The following is a 23,405-nucleotide window of genomic DNA, read 5'->3' on the forward strand; positions in this document are numbered from 1 at the left end:
AGTTGACCAAAGGATCTCTCTGTAAACCACCGCAGTTTCCAACAATCCTCATAGCCCACATGAGTACCTTGAACTCTTCAAGCTTTAGCCGAATTGATTTTGATTAGTCCTGAGTTTGAGAAGGTTTATCATTCCCACTACTTAATAATCCTTCAAACACTTGAAGAGGTATGGTGGCCTGGTTCTGCTGAATGGGAAAAGGAAAGAGATGCTGTTGGCTGATTGTAACCTTAGGTGAATATGCCTGCTTGACTTGCTTTCATCTTGTCATGAGCCTGTATATACAGTCTGAATGTGATGATGACAGTGAGAGCCCACTGTAGAGATCATCAGGATTTCCTGCTCTTGATTTATTTTATGAAGTCATCTGTTGGTCGTCTTGAACTTTCTGTTTATTCTTTTTACCATAAAGAAAAAGTGAATATTGATTTCATGCTTTGATTTTGTTTCCTCAAGGCCGAATTAAGACTTAAAACAAGTCACACTATATAAAGAGAACTATCAGAAGTCTGAACCATTTTCCATATTCTTTCATACACTGTTGGGCAATGGGGCCCTCCAGGTCAGCGAACTCTTGCAAACAGTTCACACACTGGAAGAAATGTGGGGTAGGAAACTCAGAATCTTCAATTTACTTTTCACTCCACCATGTCTTTGCCTTAACATCTAGTTCTTGTTCACTAACACAGGTCTTTTGGGTTTGGGTACTGTCAAAATATGGTCTGAAATTGATAAGGCCAGTACATTCAGATTCATAATATGTTGTTATAGGAAAAGGTGGTGAAGTAGAAGGCCAAGTTAAAGTGTTAGATGATTCCTTTGTAATGTCAAACACTAACCGCTCTTCTGTTGCTACTGTTGGAGACGGAGTTTTGAACTGGATAGTCTGTTGGCCTGATCCACTAATTACAATGCTCATGTTCTGCTCAGGAGGAATAGGAGTTTAGAACTGTTCTGTTAGTAAAAGTAGTATTTATTAAACTCTGTGTACAGGGCACTGTGCTAAACCCTGGGAAAGTATACAGAGGTCAGAATTAGACATGGTCCCTGACCTTCAAGGGATTCACCTTAAGCAGTGTGGGGTAGTAGATAGTGCACAGGCCTGGGAGTCAGAAGGTCATTGGTTCTAATCCCAGCTCTGCAACCTGTCTGCTCTGTGACCCTGGGCAATTTACTTCACTTCTCTGGGCCTCAGTTACCTCATCTGTAAAATGGGGATTGAGGCTGTGTCCAACCCAATTTACTTGTATCCACCTTAGTGCTAAGTACAGTGCTTGGCACATAGTAAGTGCTTAACAAATACCACAATTATTATAAGAGAGGGAGACAGGCACATAAAGAATGTTGAAACAATAACACTAAGACAACAGAAAAGACAAGGATGAGGACATAAAACAAAAATCTGCACAGTGCTGTGGGCTAGAAGAGGAGAATTTCAGGCTCTTTGTGTCTTAAAGTTCAGGGCACACATGAAGCCACAGTTACAGCAGCTACCAGCCTTCCTGAAGTTTTGTGTTGGGCTCGTGCTGTGGGCGCTTTTCCCTTTCTGGCCAGGGTGGTGGGAGGCAGGATGAGATGGAGCCTCCTCACTAGTTACAGAAAGGGCTGGTTCCAGGGAGACAGTATGGTGGCTGGCTGTCCAGTGAGGAAGATGCTGAACACATAGTGGGAGCTTTTACCCCTGGCTGGCGTGCACAGAACATGCCTAGGGCAACAGCCCTCGGGGGTGGGAGGAGAGGCAGTTGCTTCACTTGGCCCTGGTGGGGAGGTGCTGGAAATACACAAAATGATGAAGTTCCTTTTCTATTCCTGGCCAAGTGGGAGATAAGCTTAGATTGCTTTTTTTCCCCCACCTTATCTATAAAGTACTTCAGTCTGTCCCCCTCTAGAATGAAAGCTCACTGAGGGCAGGGAACTTCTCTGCTAAAATCTTTGAAATCTTTCTTCTCTGCTAACTCTTTCGAAATTTCTCGAAAGCTTAGTATTTGGTTCTCAAACAGTAGGCCTCAAGAAATGCTAATGATTGATTTTAAATGATAAGAAGAAGAAAAAAAGTACCAGGTGTACCTAACTAGATTAACATTAGCTTCATTAGCAGCAGGATTAATAGGTGTCTCTGACTGTTCTTTCAAATGTATCTTTCACAGTAGAGGTGCCAGAAAAGAGTGGACGAGATTGGTCCCAAGTTTCAGCAATTATGCCTTCTCCTTTGTTATTTTTTGAGCTTTCTTCTCAGTCTCAAAACCAAGCTCTGCATTTATGGCAGCATTCCTTTAAAAATGTAAATGGGGAAAAATAAAGCCCATTTTGCTAATTTGAAAAATTGAGCTTGATGTAAAGAAGGCCTAATGCACTCTCACCAAATGGGCAGCTTCCTGGAGTGTGAAAAGCTGCTATCTTGAACTCTCCACAGGGAATAAAAATTAGCTACTTTTCATGAGTATTCAAGCTGCTCCCTTCCTTTAGTGCCAAAACTCCATTATTCGTTGTGCCACCCAAACTGCTAGCATGTCTGGTGAATGGAGAAAGGTATTTTTATTTTTCATTTCTGCAACGTAATTGCTGTTAGGTTGCATCGTGTCATGTTGTGTCAGTTTGGGGTATAATATAGCTTAATATAACATGACACAAGGTGAGGCAATGTGACAAAACTGAGCTTATCAGAAATTACAACCATAAAGGCAAGAGCAATTCTTCTGAATTTGGGACTGCCTCTCAGTTGGAGAAGCGCTTGCCAAGCGAGATGATTTATGGGACAGAACACCGCAGTGACAATAAAAGCCGTTCAATAATTTCCCAAAATAATTGCCATAGTCACACATCTGTACTACAAGCTATAGCAAGCCACAGCATATGTTCAATCTTCTGCATTTTGATGTTTTTAAAGACACCGTTAAATTGTTTTCTTGAAAAATACTTATTTTGTAGTCACAGTTGAAAATCTAGGATTTGTTTGTCATATTCTACAAACAAATCAGAGTAAGGAAAAACTTAGGCCAGCAGTATACTGCCTCTCCAGCTGCTCACATCAAAATCTTCATCTTTCATGTAAACTTTATTATACAAATCTAGGTTTGGGGGCATCTTTTGTTTATCTACTCTTTTACCAACATACTATCCCTCAAATAGGGAACATATCTGAGAATCCAAACTCTGGAAGAAGGAACATTTGCATTTTGCTGTGGAAGATGCAGTCAGTTGTATCATTCAGTTCAACAGATGAACTACATAAAGTGCTTATAGATCTGCCTTTTAAGCAAGACCTTGGACTACAAGTATATAATCCCTATCTAGAGCAGAAGATAAGTGGTGATTTTTTTAGCTCTCCATTTCTCTTCTTTACTTTTAGCATATTTTCCTTGGAGAAATGTTTGTGGCCCTTGCCACATGTTGGGGGAAAACTTTGAAATGGGTGTGGCAATATTTGCTCAGGAAAAGCAAAGTTATAGATATAGACCCTTCTGGCCCCATCAGTGCTGATGCAAGGGATGAGACCATTTAGATGAGTTCACATTTGAGAGTAATTGTGCTTATACACATTAGTTTTTGTTCTGTGATTGTGGCTCAACATTTCTTGATTTGCTGCCTGAATCAAATTTATGAAATAATATTGTGTCTTTCTCATCTGATGTATTTCTAATTACTTAGAAATGCCCTCATTAGGTAAAAAAAAAGTAAGCATGTTTTCTAGTGTTTTTGCTGAAGGCAAGAAATGCAGAGATGGGACACACACTCACGTGTGTCGATTCTATTTAAATAAAAGTCCATTTCAGAAACAAAGACTGATAGAGCACAAAAGCTCTTTGTATCCTGAGCACGTTTGCTGTTACAGATGAACCCACTGCAATGGATGCTATCAAACTTGTCATATTTTATTCATGAGTTGTGGTGTGCCTGGATGAAATAAGAAAAGCAAAGCTCCAAATCATAATTATGGTGTAAAAAGATACAACAGGCATTATTGTGACATTTTTGAAAAATTTTAAATCTTGCAAATAATTCATTTAAAAAGTTGCATGGAATGACTAAGTGCTGAGTATATTTATGCTTGTTTGGGTTTTTTGTTCTCTGTTACATCAGGACACGTACTGAAAGACTATATGTATATATTGAGTAAGAAAATAATTAAAGAGAGGGTGACAACAATAGTTACACATAAATAGAAGAGGCGTTTTGTGCTGAAAAGACATCCCTGCCTACATCAGGCCCTGTGTTATTACTGTGCAGTTGACAACTAAAATCAATGAATTCAGGGCTTCATTTGTTTTAATAGGAATGTGGGATTTGATTTTGTTGGTGGACAGGAATTGCAGGGTTGAAATTAAGAATTTTAAAATGTCACCCCAAAAGCCAACAACCTACACTGATACATTTTTCTAGTTCTAAAAGGCTCTGAAAAAAAGGATAAGGGGAAGAAAGAAAACACACATTGGCTAATTCACCCCTTCTTAATTTAAGGGCAAACTGACATACTAATAAGAGAGATTCAGTTATCAGCTGTCTCGAACGCTCCGTCTACTGTTTTCTTCTTGCTTATCACTTCATTAACCAATAGTTACTTATCGTCTCTAACCCCACTACATTCAAGAAGCTCTCACCTCTGGCTACATATTATCTTTTAAATGTTATTTCTATATCGTACATAGTGCATGTAGTCAAGTTGGATTTTTTATTCATACATCTCTGATTATAGAGCTTCTTCTGCTCCCAATAAGTTGTAAGTTTCTTGAGGACCTGGGCATGATGAAAGGGGTGGATGGACACCTACGGTAGGGGATAAGATACAAATAGGAGGGGGTGGTGATTTTACGCAGTCTCTTAAAGCAGGCGTCTCAGGACTGAGTGGGAGAAACCAGGGAGGGTGTGTAAAAGGGGAGGAAGGAGTTAGGAGGAGGTTGGAATGGTGAGCTCTTGCTTGTCTAAAAATTCATTACCCAGCGTTCCTTGTCAAACCTGTGAGAGTGATAATAACTTTGGGATTTGGGATCCAGGGAGGGAAGAAAGGTTTAGTATAGATCTATTTTTCCAACATGCTGATATTCATCCACATGCATTTCTATAAAGCATCCCACTACCACACAAAGTCATCTGCAAATTTGCAAGGTGAGCAGGTCACAGCATTTGTCTTTATCCTAGCCAAAACCTGCAACTAGAAGCCAGTTGCAGGAACATAGTTTGCCATTTAAGAACTAGATATCAGGATGCCTGATAGAGCACAGCTTTGGAGTTGCTGGATGGTGTGAGGAATAGTCAATCATATTTATTGAGCACTAACTGTGTGCAGAACATTGTCATAAGCTCTTGGGAGAGTATAACAGACACGTTCCATGCCCACAACAAGCTTACAGTATAGAAGGGGAGGCAGAGATTAATATAAATAAATACAATTTCAGATATGTACATAAGTGCTATGGGGCTGGGAGAGGGGAATGAATAAAGGGAGCAAGTCAGGATGATGCAGAAGGGAGTGGTAGAAGAAGAAATCAGGGGTTAGTCAGGGAAGGCCTCTTGGAGAGGGTGTGACTCAGTAAGGCTTTGAAGCAGGGAAAGTAATTGTTTGTCGGATATGAAGAGGGAGGGTGTTCCAAGCCAGAGGCAGGCTGTGGGTAAGAGGTCGGGGATGAGACAGATGAGATCGAGGTTCAGTGAGAAGGTTAGCCTTAGAGGACTGAAGTGTGCAGACTGGGTGGTAGAAGGAGACAGTGGCAAGGTGAGGTAGGAAGGGGCAAGGTGATTGAGTGCTTTAAGGCCAATGGTAAGGAGTTTTCATTTGATGCAGATAGTTACCCTTCCAAGCCTTGGTTTATTTATCTTTTACATAGGTATAACAACGCTTTCCCTCACACTTCTTCTTTAGGACTCAATTCATGTTTGCGGACTGACCTGGGAGAGTTTTCTGGAAAAATGAATGATTATTCCCATAGAAGAAAAAGTATTTTCACTCAGAAAGCCAGAGTGAATGCCAACCCACTGAACAAAATTCTCTCAATTCTCAGAATTTTTTTTTGTCTTGAAAGTAAGGTAGATACTTCTTGGAAGCTGCATTAACTGTTTCAGGTTATTACAAAACACTTCTCTTACTGAAGTAGTAACTTCCTAACTGGTAGTTCACCTGTTAGAAGAGCTACTGATTTAACATTTAATAATTCTAGGTCACTTAAAGATGCAGATTCTGCTTCAGATTCTAGAGAAGTACTTTTCTCCAAATCTGAATGCTTTCATCATTTCCTCCCTGTTCATCACTCGAGTGAGGAAATGGAGTGTATATGCTAGGGAGATAGGAAGAGGCTGACTTGGCACTGAATCAGAGAGGGAATGGACAGCATTTTCAGTGACTCATTATTTACTGTGACATTAATGTTTATCATTTCCTAAATGAGATCCCTAAAATGGATAGTGATGCAGCTAAGATGGATAGTAAATCTGTAATGAGCCTCACAAATCACTGCCTTCCTTTACTGTTTCAGGTAGATTTTGGAGCCTTTTATATTTTGGGGAATAGGTTTATTATGGTTTCTGTCCTTTCTGCAAGATTTTTAAATTTCTTTTGTGCAAAACTGGAAGAACAATAATTACAACACTCTCTCTTGTAACAGTACACTGAAGCACCTCATGGGCAATTCAGATAAACAGTGACTAAGACCTCATAATCAGTGACTCCTGAACTAATTACCTAACAAGGCATGTAATTGGATTAACACACATGATTTAAAAGCAGAAGATATGCTTTTAGTGATCCTGTGACTTGTTGGCCTATTTTCCTGACCTGAGAAGAAGGCATTACATTGAAAAGATCAAATTGTTGTGTCTGCCAGAACGATTCTGGATTTTTATAGTATTAGATAAATAAAATTGCAGCTCAGTTAAGCCTCCTACTGCCTACAGATGAGCAAATCTATGTAACAACAGGTGGTAAATATAACAGGCCAGAGTGAGGTGACATAATTGATCATTCTTATTTCCTGGTGGTTGATCTGAGACTAATGCTGCTTCTTGATTTTTCTCTGTTTTGAAATGATTTTTTTCTTTCCTCAGCAAGACAAGGCTCTGAATTCTATGTTTTAAAAGTACCACTAACCATGTTCTCCTTAATATAGCGATGTTGGTAGCTTTGTAAGGGCACTCCTACCTTTCATTCAGTCCATTATCTTTCCCTTGCTTTTTTTCCTCTCTTTCTCTAGACTGTAAGGTTCTTGTGGGCTTGCAACTCTGCTATATTGTACTCTTCCAAGCACTTAGTATAGTGCTGTGCACGCAGTGAGTGCTCAATAAAAAACACCGATTGATTGATTCTCCCACTCTCTGTTTCTTATTTTGTCTTGGTCCATTTGAAGCCCAGGGACTAAGGACTTCAGAAGTTTGAAGGTTTTTAATGTGCCCCTCAGTCCAGATATCTGTAATGCAACCCTCTCCTGTGTGCCTCCTGCCACACATACACACACACACACACAACCCACCACCAAACACTCCCCCACCCCCATCTCAGCTGGAATCTGATGGATTCAGATGATGGTTGAACTGAAAAGAAATCTTTTTACTTCTTAATTCATTTCTGAAGCTCATCTGAAAAAAAAAAGCCTCTCTGTTTGTCCCAAGGTGCCAAATTTATGTAGTTTCTGTGATGAAATATCACTGAGAACTAGAGTCATTTCTCATAGAGTCTCTTGATGGCTTGCTAATTAATACGATTTTGGCCATTGCTGCCAGTGTTCAAGTTAGACCAATTTCCCAGGGGTGAGAAGTCAGACATTAATCCACTAAACCAACTAAATTACTGATGTGAGAAAGCAAGAATGCAATTTGATCAGTAGTCTTTTTGAGTGGCTCAACATCTTTGGGGTTATGGAATTTTTAAGAATGGATGGGGCCCCACATTCTCTGCTTTAAAAAGGACCCTGATGGAATGGATTTCAGATAACTGAGCTATTCAGCAACAGGCCTAACAGTGTCTGTGCATCAGAATGACAACAGGGCAACTGTTTCCCCAAAGTGAAAGGATTTGTCACTGGAGTTGGGAATCCGAGTGAAAGTTTATTGAAAATTTTCCATTCTCTCTCCTTTGCAGCCACATCTGCATTTTCCTCTGGAGCCTAGGGAGCTTACCTTTGAAACATTAGCTGATCACCCTGGTAATTGCTCTGTCCTCTAATTTAATGAAAACCCATTAAACCGAAACAATAATTAAAATGAGACATCATCTCTGTAGGAGGTTTGCATATTAAAATCAGCGAGCATTTCAATGCTGGCAGATTTTTGTTCTTGAAAAACAGTGTTTGAAGCAACATGTAAAAAGTGATTTATAATGAATAATCATAAAATTAGAAAGCTTGGCTGCTGAACATAATGTCCTTCTGTTTACTGTTGAATCCGAGTACAAGCTAGCAAGGCCAGAGCCAATAAAACATTTAGAGTGACTTTTTCCATGACTGAGAATTAGGTGTGGCTACACATGACTACACATTGGTCAGTCTTCCTCTTCCTTACACTTTCAAGCAAGCTCAAGAATTGGTTTCATTTGACATGCTGGTAGCAGCTGGAGTGACCTGCCAAACCAGACAAAGAACAAAGGGGCGGGGATTTATAATCTATCAGAAGAGAAACACAAGGTACATTAGGCACATTTTCACTCTTGTCTGCCACAGTTTATTATTTGAATTTACTATTGCTGCTTATTAATTCAGCCTGGTGCCCCCTAGGGAGGAGGATAGTGGAGCTAAGATTTGTGTGGGTCATTAACTCTTTAAAGACAGAAGTGAACAATTTTGCCCAATTGAACACTAATTTATGATGCTTATTCTCATGCCCAGAAGTGACCCTCTCAAAAAGAACCTTTCCCATTCACCAGGATAATAGGCCCATTTATAAAAAGTAATGCCTTGTGCAAAAAGTATGGGACTGTAAGAAGTCCCAGGTTCTAATCCCATGGCTTGACCTTTGTTTGCCTTGATATGGGGACTATGCCTACTCTGATAATATTGCATCTACCCCAATCAGTCAATCAGTTGATGGTATTTATTGAGTGCTTGCTATGTGCTGTACTATGTGCATAATACTAAGGGCTTGGAAGAGTACAGTCAACAGAATTAGTGGGTGTGTTCCCTGCCCATAATGAGTTTACAGTCTAGAGGTGTGGGCAGACATTAAATATATACATAAAATATAAATAAATAATTTATAATATATAATTTAAATAAATGTACACATGTACATCTCTCCCTCTAGATTGTAAGTTTGTTATGGTCTGGGAATGTGTCTGTTATATTGTTGTATTGTACTCTACCAAGTGCTTAGTACAGTGCTCTGCTTACAGTAAGTGCTCAATAAATGCAAGTGTTTGATTGACTGATGAGTATTACTCTTCCCCTCTTCAAAGCCTTATTGAAGACACATCTCCTCCAAGAGGCCTTCCCAGGCTAAACTCCACTTTTTCTCATCTCCCACTCCCTTCTGCATCATCCTGACTTGTTCCCTTAGCTCTTCCTCCTTCCATCCCCTCAGCACTTACGTACGTATCTGTAATTTTATTTATTTGTATTCAAGTCTGTCTCCGGTCAAGGTCATAAGGTCGTTGTGGGCAGGGAATGTCACTGTTTATTGCTGTATTGTACTTTCCAAAGTGCATACAGTAAGCACTCAATAAATATGATTGAATGAATGTATTTACCGCAGGACTATAATGTATAGCCCTCAGTAAGAATCTAATACATACCACAACTAAATGTACAACATCATTGTCTCCCAAGAGGTAGATTAAGTATTTAAGGACACTCCTGTGACATTCTCATGATTGGATCAAGACACCTTTTTGCAAACAGTCCACAGTGTAAGGGTCTGCAGCTACTACTGCTGTACTACCACTAGAGAGCAGCTTTTATGATAAAATAATCTGAGGAGCAGTGTGGTCTAGTGGAAAGGGCATGGGCCTGTGAGTCAGAAGACCTTGGTTCTAATCCCAGTTTCACCACATCCCTGCTGTGTGACCATGGGCAAGTCCCTTAATGGCTCTGTGCCTCAGTTACCTCATCTGTAAAATGGGGATTCACTACCCCATTTTACCCCATTCACTACCCCATGAGAAGCAGTGTGGCTCAGTGGAAAGAGCACGGGCTTTGGAGTCAGGGCTCATGAGTTCGAATCCCAACTCTGCCACTTGTTGGCTGTGTGACTGTGGGCAAGTCACTTAACTTCTCTGTGCCTCAGTTCCCTCATCTGTAAAATGGGGATTAAGACTGTGAGCCCCACGTGGGACAACCTGATTCCCCTATGTCTACCCCAGCACTTAGAACAGTGCTCGGCACATAGTAAGCGCTTAACAAATACCAACATTATTATTATTACCTGTTCTCCTTTTTACTTAGATTGTGATCCCTGTATGGGACAGGGACTCAGCATGACTTGATTATCTTATATCTTCCCCAGTGCTTAGAACAACACTTGACAGATAAATACTTGACCCTTATTATTCTTAGTCCTATAATAACCTCAAGCTTTTTTCATGCTACTCTTACCAGTGAAAAGTTAGAACAAAATGGAAGTGGATCTGGAAGGGAAAATGGGCAATAATCCAGCCACCCTCATTTCATCCATTCTCCATAGAGAGGTCCTTGAACTGTTTTCTGTGGGAGGCTACTGGTGTCTAGAGAGCCAAATTTATAGTTGTGGTTCACTGGGTTCAGGCTTTGAGGATCTGGATTCTATTTCCTTGGGTCTAGACATGAAGGGAAGGAGAAAGCCTGAGGGAGAACATTGTATGTCTCACAGAGGTTGTGCAGGAGAGAGCTAGGACAGTGTTGGAAGGGAGAAACAGGTAAATAGGCTTGAAGCAGACAGTGTCTCATGTAGTGAGTCATTACATTACGCCAAACACATCCGACATACAGCCTATTGTTCAGTGACTTGAATCCTTGGATGACTGGGGAGGGATGTTTAGTGAAAAAGAAGGGAGGCCTAGAACTGATCCAATTTTCAGGGTTCTTGGGCCTGGAGGGGTTAGTTCATTCCTTTGATCAGCCCTCAAGTGGCTGTTTCTAAAGCCAAACACATCTGCAGACAGAGAATTTACATTCTAATAGTGAGGCAGATAGGCCAATGGGTTAAAAATAGTGGGAGTAGGATGAGAAACAGTCTAGGACAGTTAAATAGTATAAATATTATACTCTCTCGTGCGCTTGGTACAATGCTCTGCATATAGTAACTGCTCAATAAATATGATTGATAGGGTAAAATGGTTGAATAAATAAATGAGTATATAGTTGATTATAGAAATATTCATAAGTGTGGAGCTGGAGGTAGGAGACTCGAAAGCAAGGAACACGTAGTTGAATTAGGGAGGAGTGCAAGTTGGGGAGCACAAGTGAAGAGCCGATAGGTAAAATGGAGAAAAGTAGTGAAGGGCCTTGAAACCAATAGAGAGGTTTTTGCACTGGGTTTAGAGGAAAATGGGTCATCTCTATAAACTCCTTGAGGGTAGGGATCGTGTCTTTTACTTCTGTTGTATGTTTCCAAACACCTATGGTGACTATAATAATAATACTAATAATTGTGGCATTTGTTAAGTGCTTGCTATTGCCAGGTACTGTTCTAAGCACTGAGGTAGGTACAAGCTCACCAGGTTGGACATAGCCCCTGTCCCACGTGGGGTTCACAGTCTTAATCACCATTTCATAGCTGAGGTAACTGAGGCATAGAGAAGTAAATGACTTGCCCAAGGTCACCCATCAGACAAGTAGAACTGGGGTTAGAACCCATCACCTTCTGACTTCCAGCCCCGTGCTCTATCTGCTAGACCATACTGCTTCTTCATGAGATCAATGCTGGCCACTTGGGGGAAAAAAAAGGGGAATTGTAGGAATGTCATTTTTTATTTCCCTCAGCAACATATTCTTCTCATGGCTCCTTCCTGCCCCTGGAAATCCTATACTTTTGTGACCTGGTTTCTAACAGTAAGCTGCTTACTCCAGCAGCTGGCAGGGGGATCAAGTGGTAGTGACTTCATTTTCTATCTCTGTAATGGACTTTGAATCCTTCCTCACCCAAAAACTTGGGAGTTAGAACCAACAGCCCATTATCCTTGGAACATCCTCCAGAGTCTGAGAAACTTCATAAATCCTCTGGTATCACCTTCCCCCAGTTTACTGTTCGCACCTTGCAACTCTAACCTTTCACATCACAAATACTTTTCACCTGTAGCTAGAGAGTCAAGGGTTTTGTGGTTCTTAAATTGCTTATTAGAGTTAGAAACAAACCTATCTGGTTACAGAGGCAGAAGCTGGATGCTGGTGTCTGGATTAGGTACTTTCAGGGCTTTGAGCATTTTATTTATTTAGATATAATTAGTCATAAGTTGACCCTGTAACTGCCCAACTTGTTCACTTGAATGTTGCATCTGAACTGTACTTCGATGGCTAGAACTGCATTCCCTCCCTGAAATCACTGAAATCACAGGGTTTTGAAAGCTCATCTTTCAGAGAGGCAGCTCAAGGGGAAGTAGTATGGCCTTGTAGAAAGAGCACAGACCTGTCAGTAAGAGGACCTGGATTCTAATTCCAGATCCACCACCTGTCTGCTGTTTAACCTTGGGCAACTCACTTAACTGCTCTGTGTCTCAGCTCCTTCATCAGCAAAATAGGGATTCAATACCTGTGCTCGCCCTTACTTAGACTGAATCCCATGTGGGACCCGATTATCTGAAGTGCTCAACAAATACCACCATTATTATTTATAAGGGATGTAGCCTCCAACAGTTCTTGGGTGAAATTTGGGCCTTCCTTCTTGTTCAGCATTTGGAAAACAAAAAGACCTCAATGCTTGAAGTCCAACTGGGAAATGGGCTTGTGAAAGGAAACGCTGCAAGAACATGATGAAATCCAGGGTACTTTGAGAGCTATTTGCCTGAACTACTGCTGACCTCCATCAGGGTGAGGAATCTGAATGGCTCACAAGTCTCTAAGTGATCTTGGAAGTCATACTCTGGACTGGAAGGCCTCTTGTAGATTTAGAGAAGTCATCCAATTCAGGACTGGCTTCACATAGCTGCTCTGAGGCAGGGAAAAATTTGAGGCCACCTCCCATTCTGCAGGATGTCATTATGTCACACTGCATGTGCAAATGGTATAACATACTTATGTCATATAGAATTCTGTCTGAACCCTTGAATCTGGAGCACTTTCCTGGAAGGCCCTCTCCCTCTGACTGAGCCACTGCTATTCCCTCCCAGTTCTCTGTTCAAAGAGGTGCTGCTTTTGACAAGCACACACTTTCACATATTTAATTGCTTCTTTGCTCTTACTGCCATCTCTCCCCTCTGCTCTTCCCCCTCCTCCTATGCTCACCCAGTTCCTGCCAAAATTGTACTTTCTACATTGTTTCCTCTTACACTGCAGTTGCAGTGAGCCATTCTCCCTGGGTGCCAAGGTCATCACTCCCCTTGATGTACCTGTCCCTTTGAAAATAATTATGGTATTTTTGTTAAGCGCTTACTATGTGCTGAGCACTGTTCTAAGCACTGGAGTAGATACAGGGTAATCAGATTGTCCCATGTGAAGCTCACATTTTTTAATCCCCAGTTTTACAGATGAGGTAACTGAGACATAGAGAAGTGAAGTGACTTGCCCAAGGTCACACAGCAGACAAATGGCAGAGTCGGGATTAGAACCCATGACCTCTGACTCCCGAGCCCAGGATCTTTCCACTGAGCCACGCTGCTGTGCCCTGAGGTGATTGTCCCTCTTATGTACCACCTAAGGCTGATCTTGCACCCAATCCATCCCTTTGTCCCCTGAACCACTTTATAAAGAAGATAAACTCACCCCCTTAAAAACCTCCAGAAAAAGCGACCCTGCAGTCTCTTTTTGTCATCAAACCAATATTGATAAACCTAATAAGGGGTCTCTTTTTTTGCCTTACCTATATTCTTTATGTGAAAGCTTTATTATCAGTTATTAGCATCATCATCCTTATCTGTTTTGGGACTTAAATTATGCAACACACTCTCTTAGGGCTCTAGCTTGTTTTCTTTATCCTCGGTATTTATAGAGCAGGAGATTCCTGTCTCTCTCTGTAGGGGCTTGGTGTAAGTGGAAGCTTCTTTTTAGCTTTCTCTTCTCCAGGTTACATTGGGCGGAAGGAAGGTTCCCAGTCCTTTATTTCTATTCTCTAAGTGGGATAGGGAAGAGGCATTGAAACCAGCCCACTCTGCTCTTCAGAACCTGACTGAACAAAATTATCAAACATTTTCCTAGATATACTTAATTCTTTCCAGTCATTGATTCTCTTTTGGTAAGTACTTGGGTGACAAGAGGAGAAAGAGAAGTACCTTATTGCGCTGGCAGTGAGAGTCCCTGCCATCCTCCACTGCCCACAGTATGGCCAGACTCTCCTACTCCTCACTGTCTCCTGATTTTCGCCAGGTTGTCTGGATTTGGCTGACCCTGAAGAATTTTCCAATGGGGCTTACCTTGCCATCAAACAGTGTGTCAGCCATTTACTTGCCCCTGCTGGGTCCTGTGAAACCAGAGTCATCTCCTAAAATGCCTCTAAGTGTGCTCTCATCCAGAACTGCCATCCATAAGGGCATGGGGCCCGGAGAAGAAGCTGGAAGTTGCTTTTGCTTAAATGATCCCAGCAGGCAACCCAAGGAATGTGTTGGATCTTTCACTTTTAATGAGGTGAGAGCCCTATGGGAACAACCCTTCTAGAAGTTATACTTAAGTTGACCTGATAGGCAACTTGCACTGTTTACAGTCATTATGACTGCACTTACATTTATTTTAAAAGGATGCTGATGACTCCTTTTTCCCTCACCCTTGCTGTTTGTGTTACTTCTCTGGTGTTAGTAGTATAATTTTAGCAGCTTGATTTTGCACAGTGTGTGCTCTGCTGATTTTCCTCCATCTTTCTCTCTGTCACTTTTTTTTTAATTTAAAAAATTTTTTTTCATGTGTGGTTCAAAATAGAATGAAAGACAAGGTCCAACTTGAGCAAAGTGATAGCTGCCAGTTGACAGGAGTTGTAATAGAGGAAGTAGAGGCTACAGTGGGTCTCTCTAGAAGGAATTCTATTCTATTTATTTCTGTGGGACATATACTGTGAGGAGCAATGGGAACAACGAGGGGAGGAATCCTTTTGCAATATTGGAGTCTATATTTTCCTAACTGGCTATTTTTAAAACCATTCTAAGGTCATGGCTGCAACTACTTGACAGTGCTATTAATTAGCAAATTACAGAAGCTCCGGAATCTCTCCTGATTGAGTTGCACAGTAATTATTAAAGACTTGATGAGCTCTACATGTCATAGGATTCTTTTAGTTTATTCCAGTAAAAGGAGGGGGAGAAGGATATTTGACATATTCAATGACAGACTGACTTTTATAAACAGATTTTCTGTAATAGTAACTGTGATGGATGTCTGTCTCATCTGTACACCTAATGCTCCCAAGTCACTTGTTTTGTTTTTATGATATTTGTTAAGTACTTACTCTTCTAAACACTAAGGTAGATAAAAGTTAATCAGGTTGGACACAGTCCCTGTCCCACGTGGGGCTCACAGTCTTAATCTCCATTACACAGCTGAGGTAGCTGAGGCACAGAGAAGTAAAGCGTCTTGCCCAAGGTCACACAGCAGACAAGTGGTAGTGCTGGGATTAGAACTCAGGTCCTTCTGATTTCCAGGCCTGTGTTCTATCCACTAGACCATGCTGCTTCATAACTTTGTATTTTCACATGGACTGCAAACTTTCTAATGGTGAGGCTCAGGACTGATGAGGGAATAGGCTCCTCAATTTTTTAGTCTTACTAGACAGTTAAATATTTTTGTGGATAGGATAGAACAAGGGAGTAAGATTTTTCTAAACGTCAGGAATAGAGTTCAAAGTGGCACAGACACCTTAGAAATCTTGCCTGCTAAAAACAAGATTATTCAATGTAGAGGCAATTGTAAAAGCAGTACCTAAACAAGGCTACTTTAGGGAACACCTGGAGATGTCCAAAGTCAGCACTAACTAAGGATAACATCCTACTAGAAGAGGAGCCAAAATTTCCAAAAATATTTGCTGTTCCTCCTAAAGGTGTTCCTCACCACAGGAAATGGCTGAGAATACAGTCACCTGGCTCAGTGAACAGATCTTCATCATTACCATTGACTGCATGACATGTCCTTCCTAGGAAATGCATTGAACTAAGCAGAACTAACCTAATTTCATGTTTTTATAAAAGAAAAACCTATCCAAACTCTCCTGTGTGTTAAGTGGTCAGGTTTTCTGTCAGGCCATTAATGATGCTGTTCTATAATTTTTTGAAATGGATAGTGAAGCTCTTCCTACAAAAGGAACTGATAAAGCCTACCAGCCCCTCCCACTCCTCCCCACCCCCCACCAAATTAGCATCTTAAACCCAGAAAAGAGTGCACAATAATGAATAAACAACATATTATTAGGAAGCATGTTGTGTCTACCATATCTGCTTCTCTTCTCAGCTCTTGTCTTGTTGGAGACACTGCTTGCCTAGCATCTTCAATTACCTTGATTTGCTGTCATGGTCCTTGAGGTGATACGCATCCCTGTTTGAGCAGACTTGATACTTTTATTTTTAATCCCTAGGTGGCCCATTGGGGATCTGAGGCACTCATTAATAATACCCTGCTGTTACAGCTTTGAAAAGTGTCCTCACCCTGGGTGTAACTGAGCCCTACAGAGAATCCCACACTAATATTTGAAAATAGGGATCCTGGGTTTCATTTTTGTGGAAGAATACCAATACTGTATTGATCCATTTTAAACTTATACTATTAATAATAATAGTATTTGTTAAGTGCTTAGCTATGTGCCAGGCACTGTACTAAGCACTGGGTGTTGATAAAAGCAAATCAGGTTGGACACAGTCCATTTTACAGATGAGGTTATTCAGGCCCAGAGAAGTGAAATGATTTGCCCAAGGTCACAGAGCAGCCAAGTGGCCAAGATGGGATTACAACCCATGACCTACTAACTCCCAGGCCCGAACGCCATGCTGCTTCTCAATTACCATTCCATGATTAACATTCCTAATGAACAAAATCCAGTTACCCTTTTTAATGAATTAACTTTTCTTAACCAGTAGGACAACTGGGATTCTGGGGCCGCAGAGGCTTTAACACAGGTAGTAACTTCTTATCCCCTCTCAGGGTCGTACCCGGAGAATTTCCAGTACTCTACCAGTCTCAGCTATGGGAGGGAGAGTCAAGCAGAGGCATATCCATTCCATTCCTAGCTTAGCCAGTGGCTAGCAAGTAGAAGGCAATCTGCTATAGGTCAAAACTCCCCTGTGCTGGACAGCAGCAGCATGGGAAAGAGTTGAAGGTGGAGACTCAAGCTTACTGTATGGAAGGAGGCAGTGGTAAACCACTTCCATATTTTTCCCAAGAAAACTCTCTGGATCCACTACAAGAATGATTGCAGCTGGAGGTGGGGAATTCTGGGAGAGATGTGTCCATGGCATCGCTATGGGTCAGAGGTAACTCGACAGCATAAGACAAGACAAATAACTTCTTAGAGGGGCTTCATGTAAATACTAGGGTTAATTACAATCAGGTAATTCAGGCAGTTATGGCTTTGACTGACTACTCCAGGGCTTGGCTCCAGAAGATGCTAGAGTATGCATCTGCCACTGCCAACATCACGTGCCTCCTTCAGCAGAAGCACAGAGTAGTCTTACTCAGCGGGCCCAGAAAGTTTGTTGTTCTGCTAATATTTGGCTGAGAAGTTCTCCCTCCTGCCCTCTTGATGAGAAAGACTCTTAAGGAAAAAATGTGCTAAAAACTCACGCACAATTCCACCACCTGAATTCACAGTGCAGGTCAGGAAAGTGGGCAGTGAAGCTACTAATAGAAAGATATATAACACAGCATGTGAGTCATTATTTCATTTCTCTGATTTTGTTAATTTTTACTTTTTTTAGTTAGTTTTTGAAGATGCTGAATCATTGTGTTAATGTTTTGTCATCATTCTTTTAGAGATGACTCTTTTTAAGATGACTGGGCTAATAATAACATTCCAAGAGGGAGAAGGACTTAAACTTCAGGACTTAAACTTCAGGAGAAGCAGCGTGGCTCAATGGAAAGAGCACGGGCTTTGGAGTCAGAGGTCATGGGTTCAAATCCCGGCTCTGCCACTTGTCAGCTGTGTGACTGTGGGCAAGTCACTTCACTTCTCTGTGCCTCAGTTACCTCATCTGTAAAATGGGGATTAAGACTGTGAGCCCCAAGTGGGACAACCTGATTCCCCTGTGCCTACCCCAGCGCTTAGAACAGTGCTCTGCACATAGTAAGCGCTTAACAAATACCAACATTATTATTATTATTATTAAACTTTCCTGCTGAATTTTTAGTTTTAAAGAGAAGTAGCAGGGCTTAGTGGAAAGAGCACAGGGCTGGGAGTCAGAGGACCTGGGTTCTAACACTGGTTTTGCCATTTGTCTACTTTGTGACCTTGGGCAAATTACTTAACATCTCTGTGCCTCTGTTACTTCATCAGTAAAGTGGGGATTAAGTGGGACATGGACTGTGCTCAACCTAATTAGCTTGTATTTACCCCAGTGTTAAATGTGCTGCCTGGCACATAGTAAATGCTTAATAAATACCACTGGGGAGAAAAAAAATACCTAGACTGGTGCTCTTCAACTTCTTTGGGATGCTTCATCAAAAGCAACATATCAAGGGGTTGGAATCTCCTTCTTTAAAGTTCATAGTATGTTTACATGGTCAAAAGAAATATATTAGGGCAACATTGGAAGCATAATCAATAAAGAAGTTTTAATTTTAGGATTTAATGGAAACCTTGAGGAAACACCGCTGTGCTGTACAACCCTTTAAGGATTGAAAGTTAGTTAGATTGTAAATTCTTTGAGGGCAGAGGTAATGTATATTTACCCTACTTTACTCTTCTTAGTGCTTAGTATAGTGCTGTTGCAGAGTAAGTGCTCATTAAAAAACAATTGATTAATTGAACGGATGGGGCCTGTTAGTCAACTATCTGTTAGGTCATCCTAAACCAGATTATGCTGAAATGATGCATATTCTAGCATCTCTGCTTTGGATAGTTAACCTTGCCTGACTGCAAGAAAGTCCTTGTTTTGTTTAGTAGTGTGACCTCAAATTATATGCCCCAAAGCAGATGATAAATGCAACTTTCAGCCTTAATTGGCAGGCTTCTTGGCCACATTACTCTGTATATTGGCTTTTAAATGCTGAATGTGTGTATTGAGAGGAAAAAAAAATGTTAAGACTGTAGTGTCCTTGTACACTGTTAGCTGCTGAATTATGGTAAACGTTTTCCAAAAGTGCTTTTCTGAAATGAGAGTACGCACAAAGCCTCAGTTTATTGAAATACTTATTTCATCCACTGTGCTCAGTTGTTGGATGACTGGATTTCTCTATTTCAGGGTGCTGATCATTTACAAAGATAAAGGAAGACTTCTCCTTTCATTGCTATGTTTGGGATTGATCATTCAGACAGGGTGCATGGAAGACTCTCTTCCCTACTGTGAGAGTCATATGAGTTTAAAAATTACAGGCTAGTCCAGTTTGGCTGAAGTAATGGGTGATTGAAGGTGGTCAGTTTTATCTTTCAAGCATAACATTTGGAGAATCCAATATGTTTACCTGTTGGTTTCACCTTGTAGCTCTGTTTGAAGGATAACCAGGACACTAGTAAGGGTTTTTTCGCAAACCTGCCTGCCAAGCATAGATTTCATTGCCTCTTTTCCACACTTGCAAAATATAGTTCAGGATTACCCTCCTTTCAGGTTAGTTTAAGGTACATTACCCTTTGGTGCACTTAGGTACATATACTGGTTGGCTTCCTTCTCTCTAATTTATTTTAGTGTCTTTCTTTCCCTGCTAGATTGTAATCTGCCTAAGGGCAAGGATCACATCTACTAATAATGGTATTTAAATGCTTTCTATGTGCCAAGCACTGTACTAAAAGCAGGGGTGGATACAAAGCAAATCAGTTAGGATATAGTCCCTGTTCCACAAGGGGCTCACAGCCTCAATCCCCATTTTACAGGTGAAGTAACTGAGGCACAGAGAAGTGATTTGCCCAAGGCCGCACAGCAGACATGTGGTGGAGCTGGGATTAGAATCTGTAACATTCTGACTCCCAGGCCAATGTTCTATCCACTACACCATGCTGCTTAATCAAGAGCTCTGTACACAGTAGGTGTCCAAAAGATAGAATTAATGGATTGATTACTGGCTTCCCTTCTTGGAATTAATGAAAATTCCAGCATTGAAATCTGTTGAGGGGAACTATAAAGGTGATCTGATTGATGGTTATAAAAGTGCTTTGAAAACCTAACGTGCTACCAAGGGTGAAGTATTGGAAAAACAGAAGGAACCAAGATCCTAGTTGGTGATTGCAGGTATAGGAAGGATTTTTTTAATGTTTCAATTATGGAAAGGGACAATCCTTCTGATTCCTTCTTTAGCTTCACGTTATGGCCAGGGTTATGAGAACTAATGAACTAGTGGTTTGATTTGGCAGTTATCTTCTGGGTTCCATACTGCCCATGGCCTTTCAGGACAGGTGAGGTGATTCCCTTTATTGTTGTTGTTGAAAGCACCATTTGATATGTTTATTTTTGTCCATATAGTAAGTTTGATTTTGAAGAAACACTTTCATGGAAGTAATTTCTATTTGGATTGTTAATTACCACCCAGGAAACAAACTGTTTCTTGAAAGGGTACACGTGGTCCTGCAGTGAAAGCCATAACAATAACCATAGAGGGAGGTTGTGAGATGTAGAAGATGTATTTCTGTCAACACAGTTTTCTCTAACTCTGCTTTTTCAGTATACCATTTTCAGTGGTGCTTGTATAGCATGAAGTACTGGGAAAACACTCAGTTTTAGTCTGACAGGGGTCAGTCTGAGTTTAAAGTGAACGATGTCCCTCATTATGGGGATGGGGGAAAGAGCTGCCCTCCAGGACAGCCAGAGGATTAGTGGGGATAAAATACCTTTAGGCCTACCAGCACAGACTTGAATTTAATAAATATTTCATGAGAAATGTCAGGTGTTGCATGTTTAACTGGAGAAATTCCAGGCACACTTGCAGAAGGCAAGCATGTCTTGTATTTATTTTTGGGTGAAGGCACAGTCATATAGAATTTTTAGCAAGAGTAAATCTTTGCCCTACACAGTACAAGGACAGGTTCCCTTAGACATATTGTGGTGAGGTGGCAACCGAGTCAGCAGTAAAATTGAAATTGGAGCCAGTTAAAAGTGGCAGTGGAAAAAGCTATTCCAGAGATTCTTCAGAATTTAGGACCCCATTTCTCTGACATCCTCCCTCCCTATTTACAACAACTTAATCTACTTACAGCAGGCCTGGCTTCTCAGAATCCTGTCAAAATTTCTGTCAGAAAATCAGTGGCTGGCCAATTGTGAACTTGTCAAAGTGACAGGTGGGCACGTTGACAGAGATGGCATTTTTTGGTTTTGCAATGAATGAATACAGCTGGATGGGGAGCTGGATGACTCCTGAAAATGAAAATTATCGACAGGGGTTGGAAATGAAAAATGTAATCTGAATCTCTCAGACTTAGCATTTATATTATAGTTGTTATTTTTTTCTTCCTCAATTAATTTTCAGATCTGGAAAGAGAGATCCACGCAGCCCCCCATGTGAGCGAGAAGTTAATTCAGCTGTTTCGGAATAAGAGTGAATTCACTTTTTTGGCTTCCGTACAACAGAGACCGTCAACATCAGGAGTCCTTCTGTCCATCCGAGAGCTGGAACACAGGTAAGACAGGGATCTTCATTTAGCGAAGTTGATTCTGGCTTGCAGTAGAAGTACTTGAAAATCTACTTGGTGTCTAGTGTTATTGATGTTTCAGGAATCAAGAAGGGTTGAGAGGAAGTCCTTGCTTCTATTAATAAATTTAGTTTATACCTCCTTGGGCTACATAGAAATACAGGGAATATTTCCAAGAATGGTACTTGAAATTTTACACAGTGCATGAAACACCCCTATACTCCTGTTTAGTTCCTTTAGCAGCCTTAGCTCATGTCCTGTCTTAATTCCTCAAACAACCTTTGTACTTTTCTTTATTATGATGAACACCGGGCAGCCATGGGGAGTTTTTTTTCAGTTTGAGGATTTCTCTGTTTTCTAAAAATACTTTTTTCTGCAGTCTCAGGGTGCCGTAGATGGAGCTTTATTAAAGCAAGAAGTTGAAAACATCTTCAAAATGGGGTGAAGTCCCTGGATTCTTTATTTGGAATATGAACCAGATAGCATAGGAAAGTCATTAGTTTCATAAATCTGAAGGAGGAAAAAAGTTTGCTTCTGTTAGCCAGTGAAACTGTCTGTCTCAGAGGTGATAGGACCTTGGAATAGCTGTTGTTGGGATGTTTATTGTTGCAGTCGGGGATGTTTCATGAAACTAGTTTGAAATTTGAGGTTTAAACAGGCACTACCCAGAGTACTGCCAACACAAGTCCTTGTAATAGTTGCAGAGGAGGTAGCCTGTGTTCTCATATGGACTTCAGATTAAAAGTCTGTGATGGGAAGGCCTAGCTGTTTCTGAATGAAGTGGAACAGTTTTTCTGGAAACTGAGATGGTGAAGCTGAACTGCCTGGAGTTAATTTTCCTAGGTTGCCAGTTGTATCTTGATATTGAGTCTGCAGACCAGTAGGGAGGTGTCATGGATTTTTCAGGAAGAAAGAGAAAGGGTGGCAGTGCTGCAGGTAGCAAAATGGGCTGATGGTGACCAAAGAGTTGGAGTAATTCTGGATTCAGCAGAGAAGGGGCAGGGTATCTTAGTAAGAAACACTGAAGTGAGGATCAAGAGACCTAGGTCCTATTTTTGGCCCCTTCTGTGAGCCACTCAACTACGAGATCTTCTCTATAGGTCAGGTGATTATAGATACAGTCACCACCTACAGATACTGAGAGTGAGTTAAACTTCAGTTAGTAGTGCTTGGGGTTATGCCGAGGAGGGAGGCAGTCATGTAGTGCTAGTGGCTCTCCCATAATGATGATGATGGAAATAATAATAATGATACTATTAAGTGCTCACTATAACTTACTATTTCTGGGGTAGATACAAACTAATCAGGTTGGAACCAGTTTCCGTCTCACATGGGGCTCCCAGTCTTAATCCCCATTTTATAGATGAGGTTACTGAGGCCCAGAGAAGTGAAGTGACTTGCCCAAGGACACAGAGCAGACAAGTGGCAAAGCTGGGATTAGAACCCAGGTCTTTCTGTCTCCAGGCCTGGACTTTATCCACTAGGCCATGCTGCTTCCGGCTCATCTGCTGCCTGAGACTCACACAGTGGATTAAGGAGTCCCATTAGGAGGGAGTAGAGTGGGTGGTGATGATTGCCTACTTGGAAAAAATAAGTAGGGAGAAGTTGCTTTCCTC

The 23,405-nt window shown here is 41.1% G+C and overlaps 1 protein-coding gene across 6 annotated transcripts in view; it reads left to right on the top strand.

Moving 5' to 3' along the window:
• NELL1 (neural EGFL like 1) overlaps window positions 1-23,405 on the top strand; it is a 522,694-nt gene that overhangs the window by 16,877 nt on the left and 482,412 nt on the right. For all 6 annotated transcript variants that reach the window (XM_029061630.2, XM_029061636.2, XM_029061634.2 and 3 more), the window contains exon 3: window positions 21,627-21,777. In XM_029061630.2, coding sequence (XP_028917463.1) covers window positions 21,627-21,777 — 151 coding nt within the window. The remainder of the gene's footprint in view (window positions 1-21,626; window positions 21,778-23,405) is intronic.

The sequence above is a fragment of the Ornithorhynchus anatinus genome, chromosome 3 (assembly GCF_004115215.2).
Source record: "Ornithorhynchus anatinus isolate Pmale09 chromosome 3, mOrnAna1.pri.v4, whole genome shotgun sequence".
NCBI lineage: Eukaryota > Metazoa > Chordata > Mammalia > Monotremata > Ornithorhynchidae > Ornithorhynchus > Ornithorhynchus anatinus.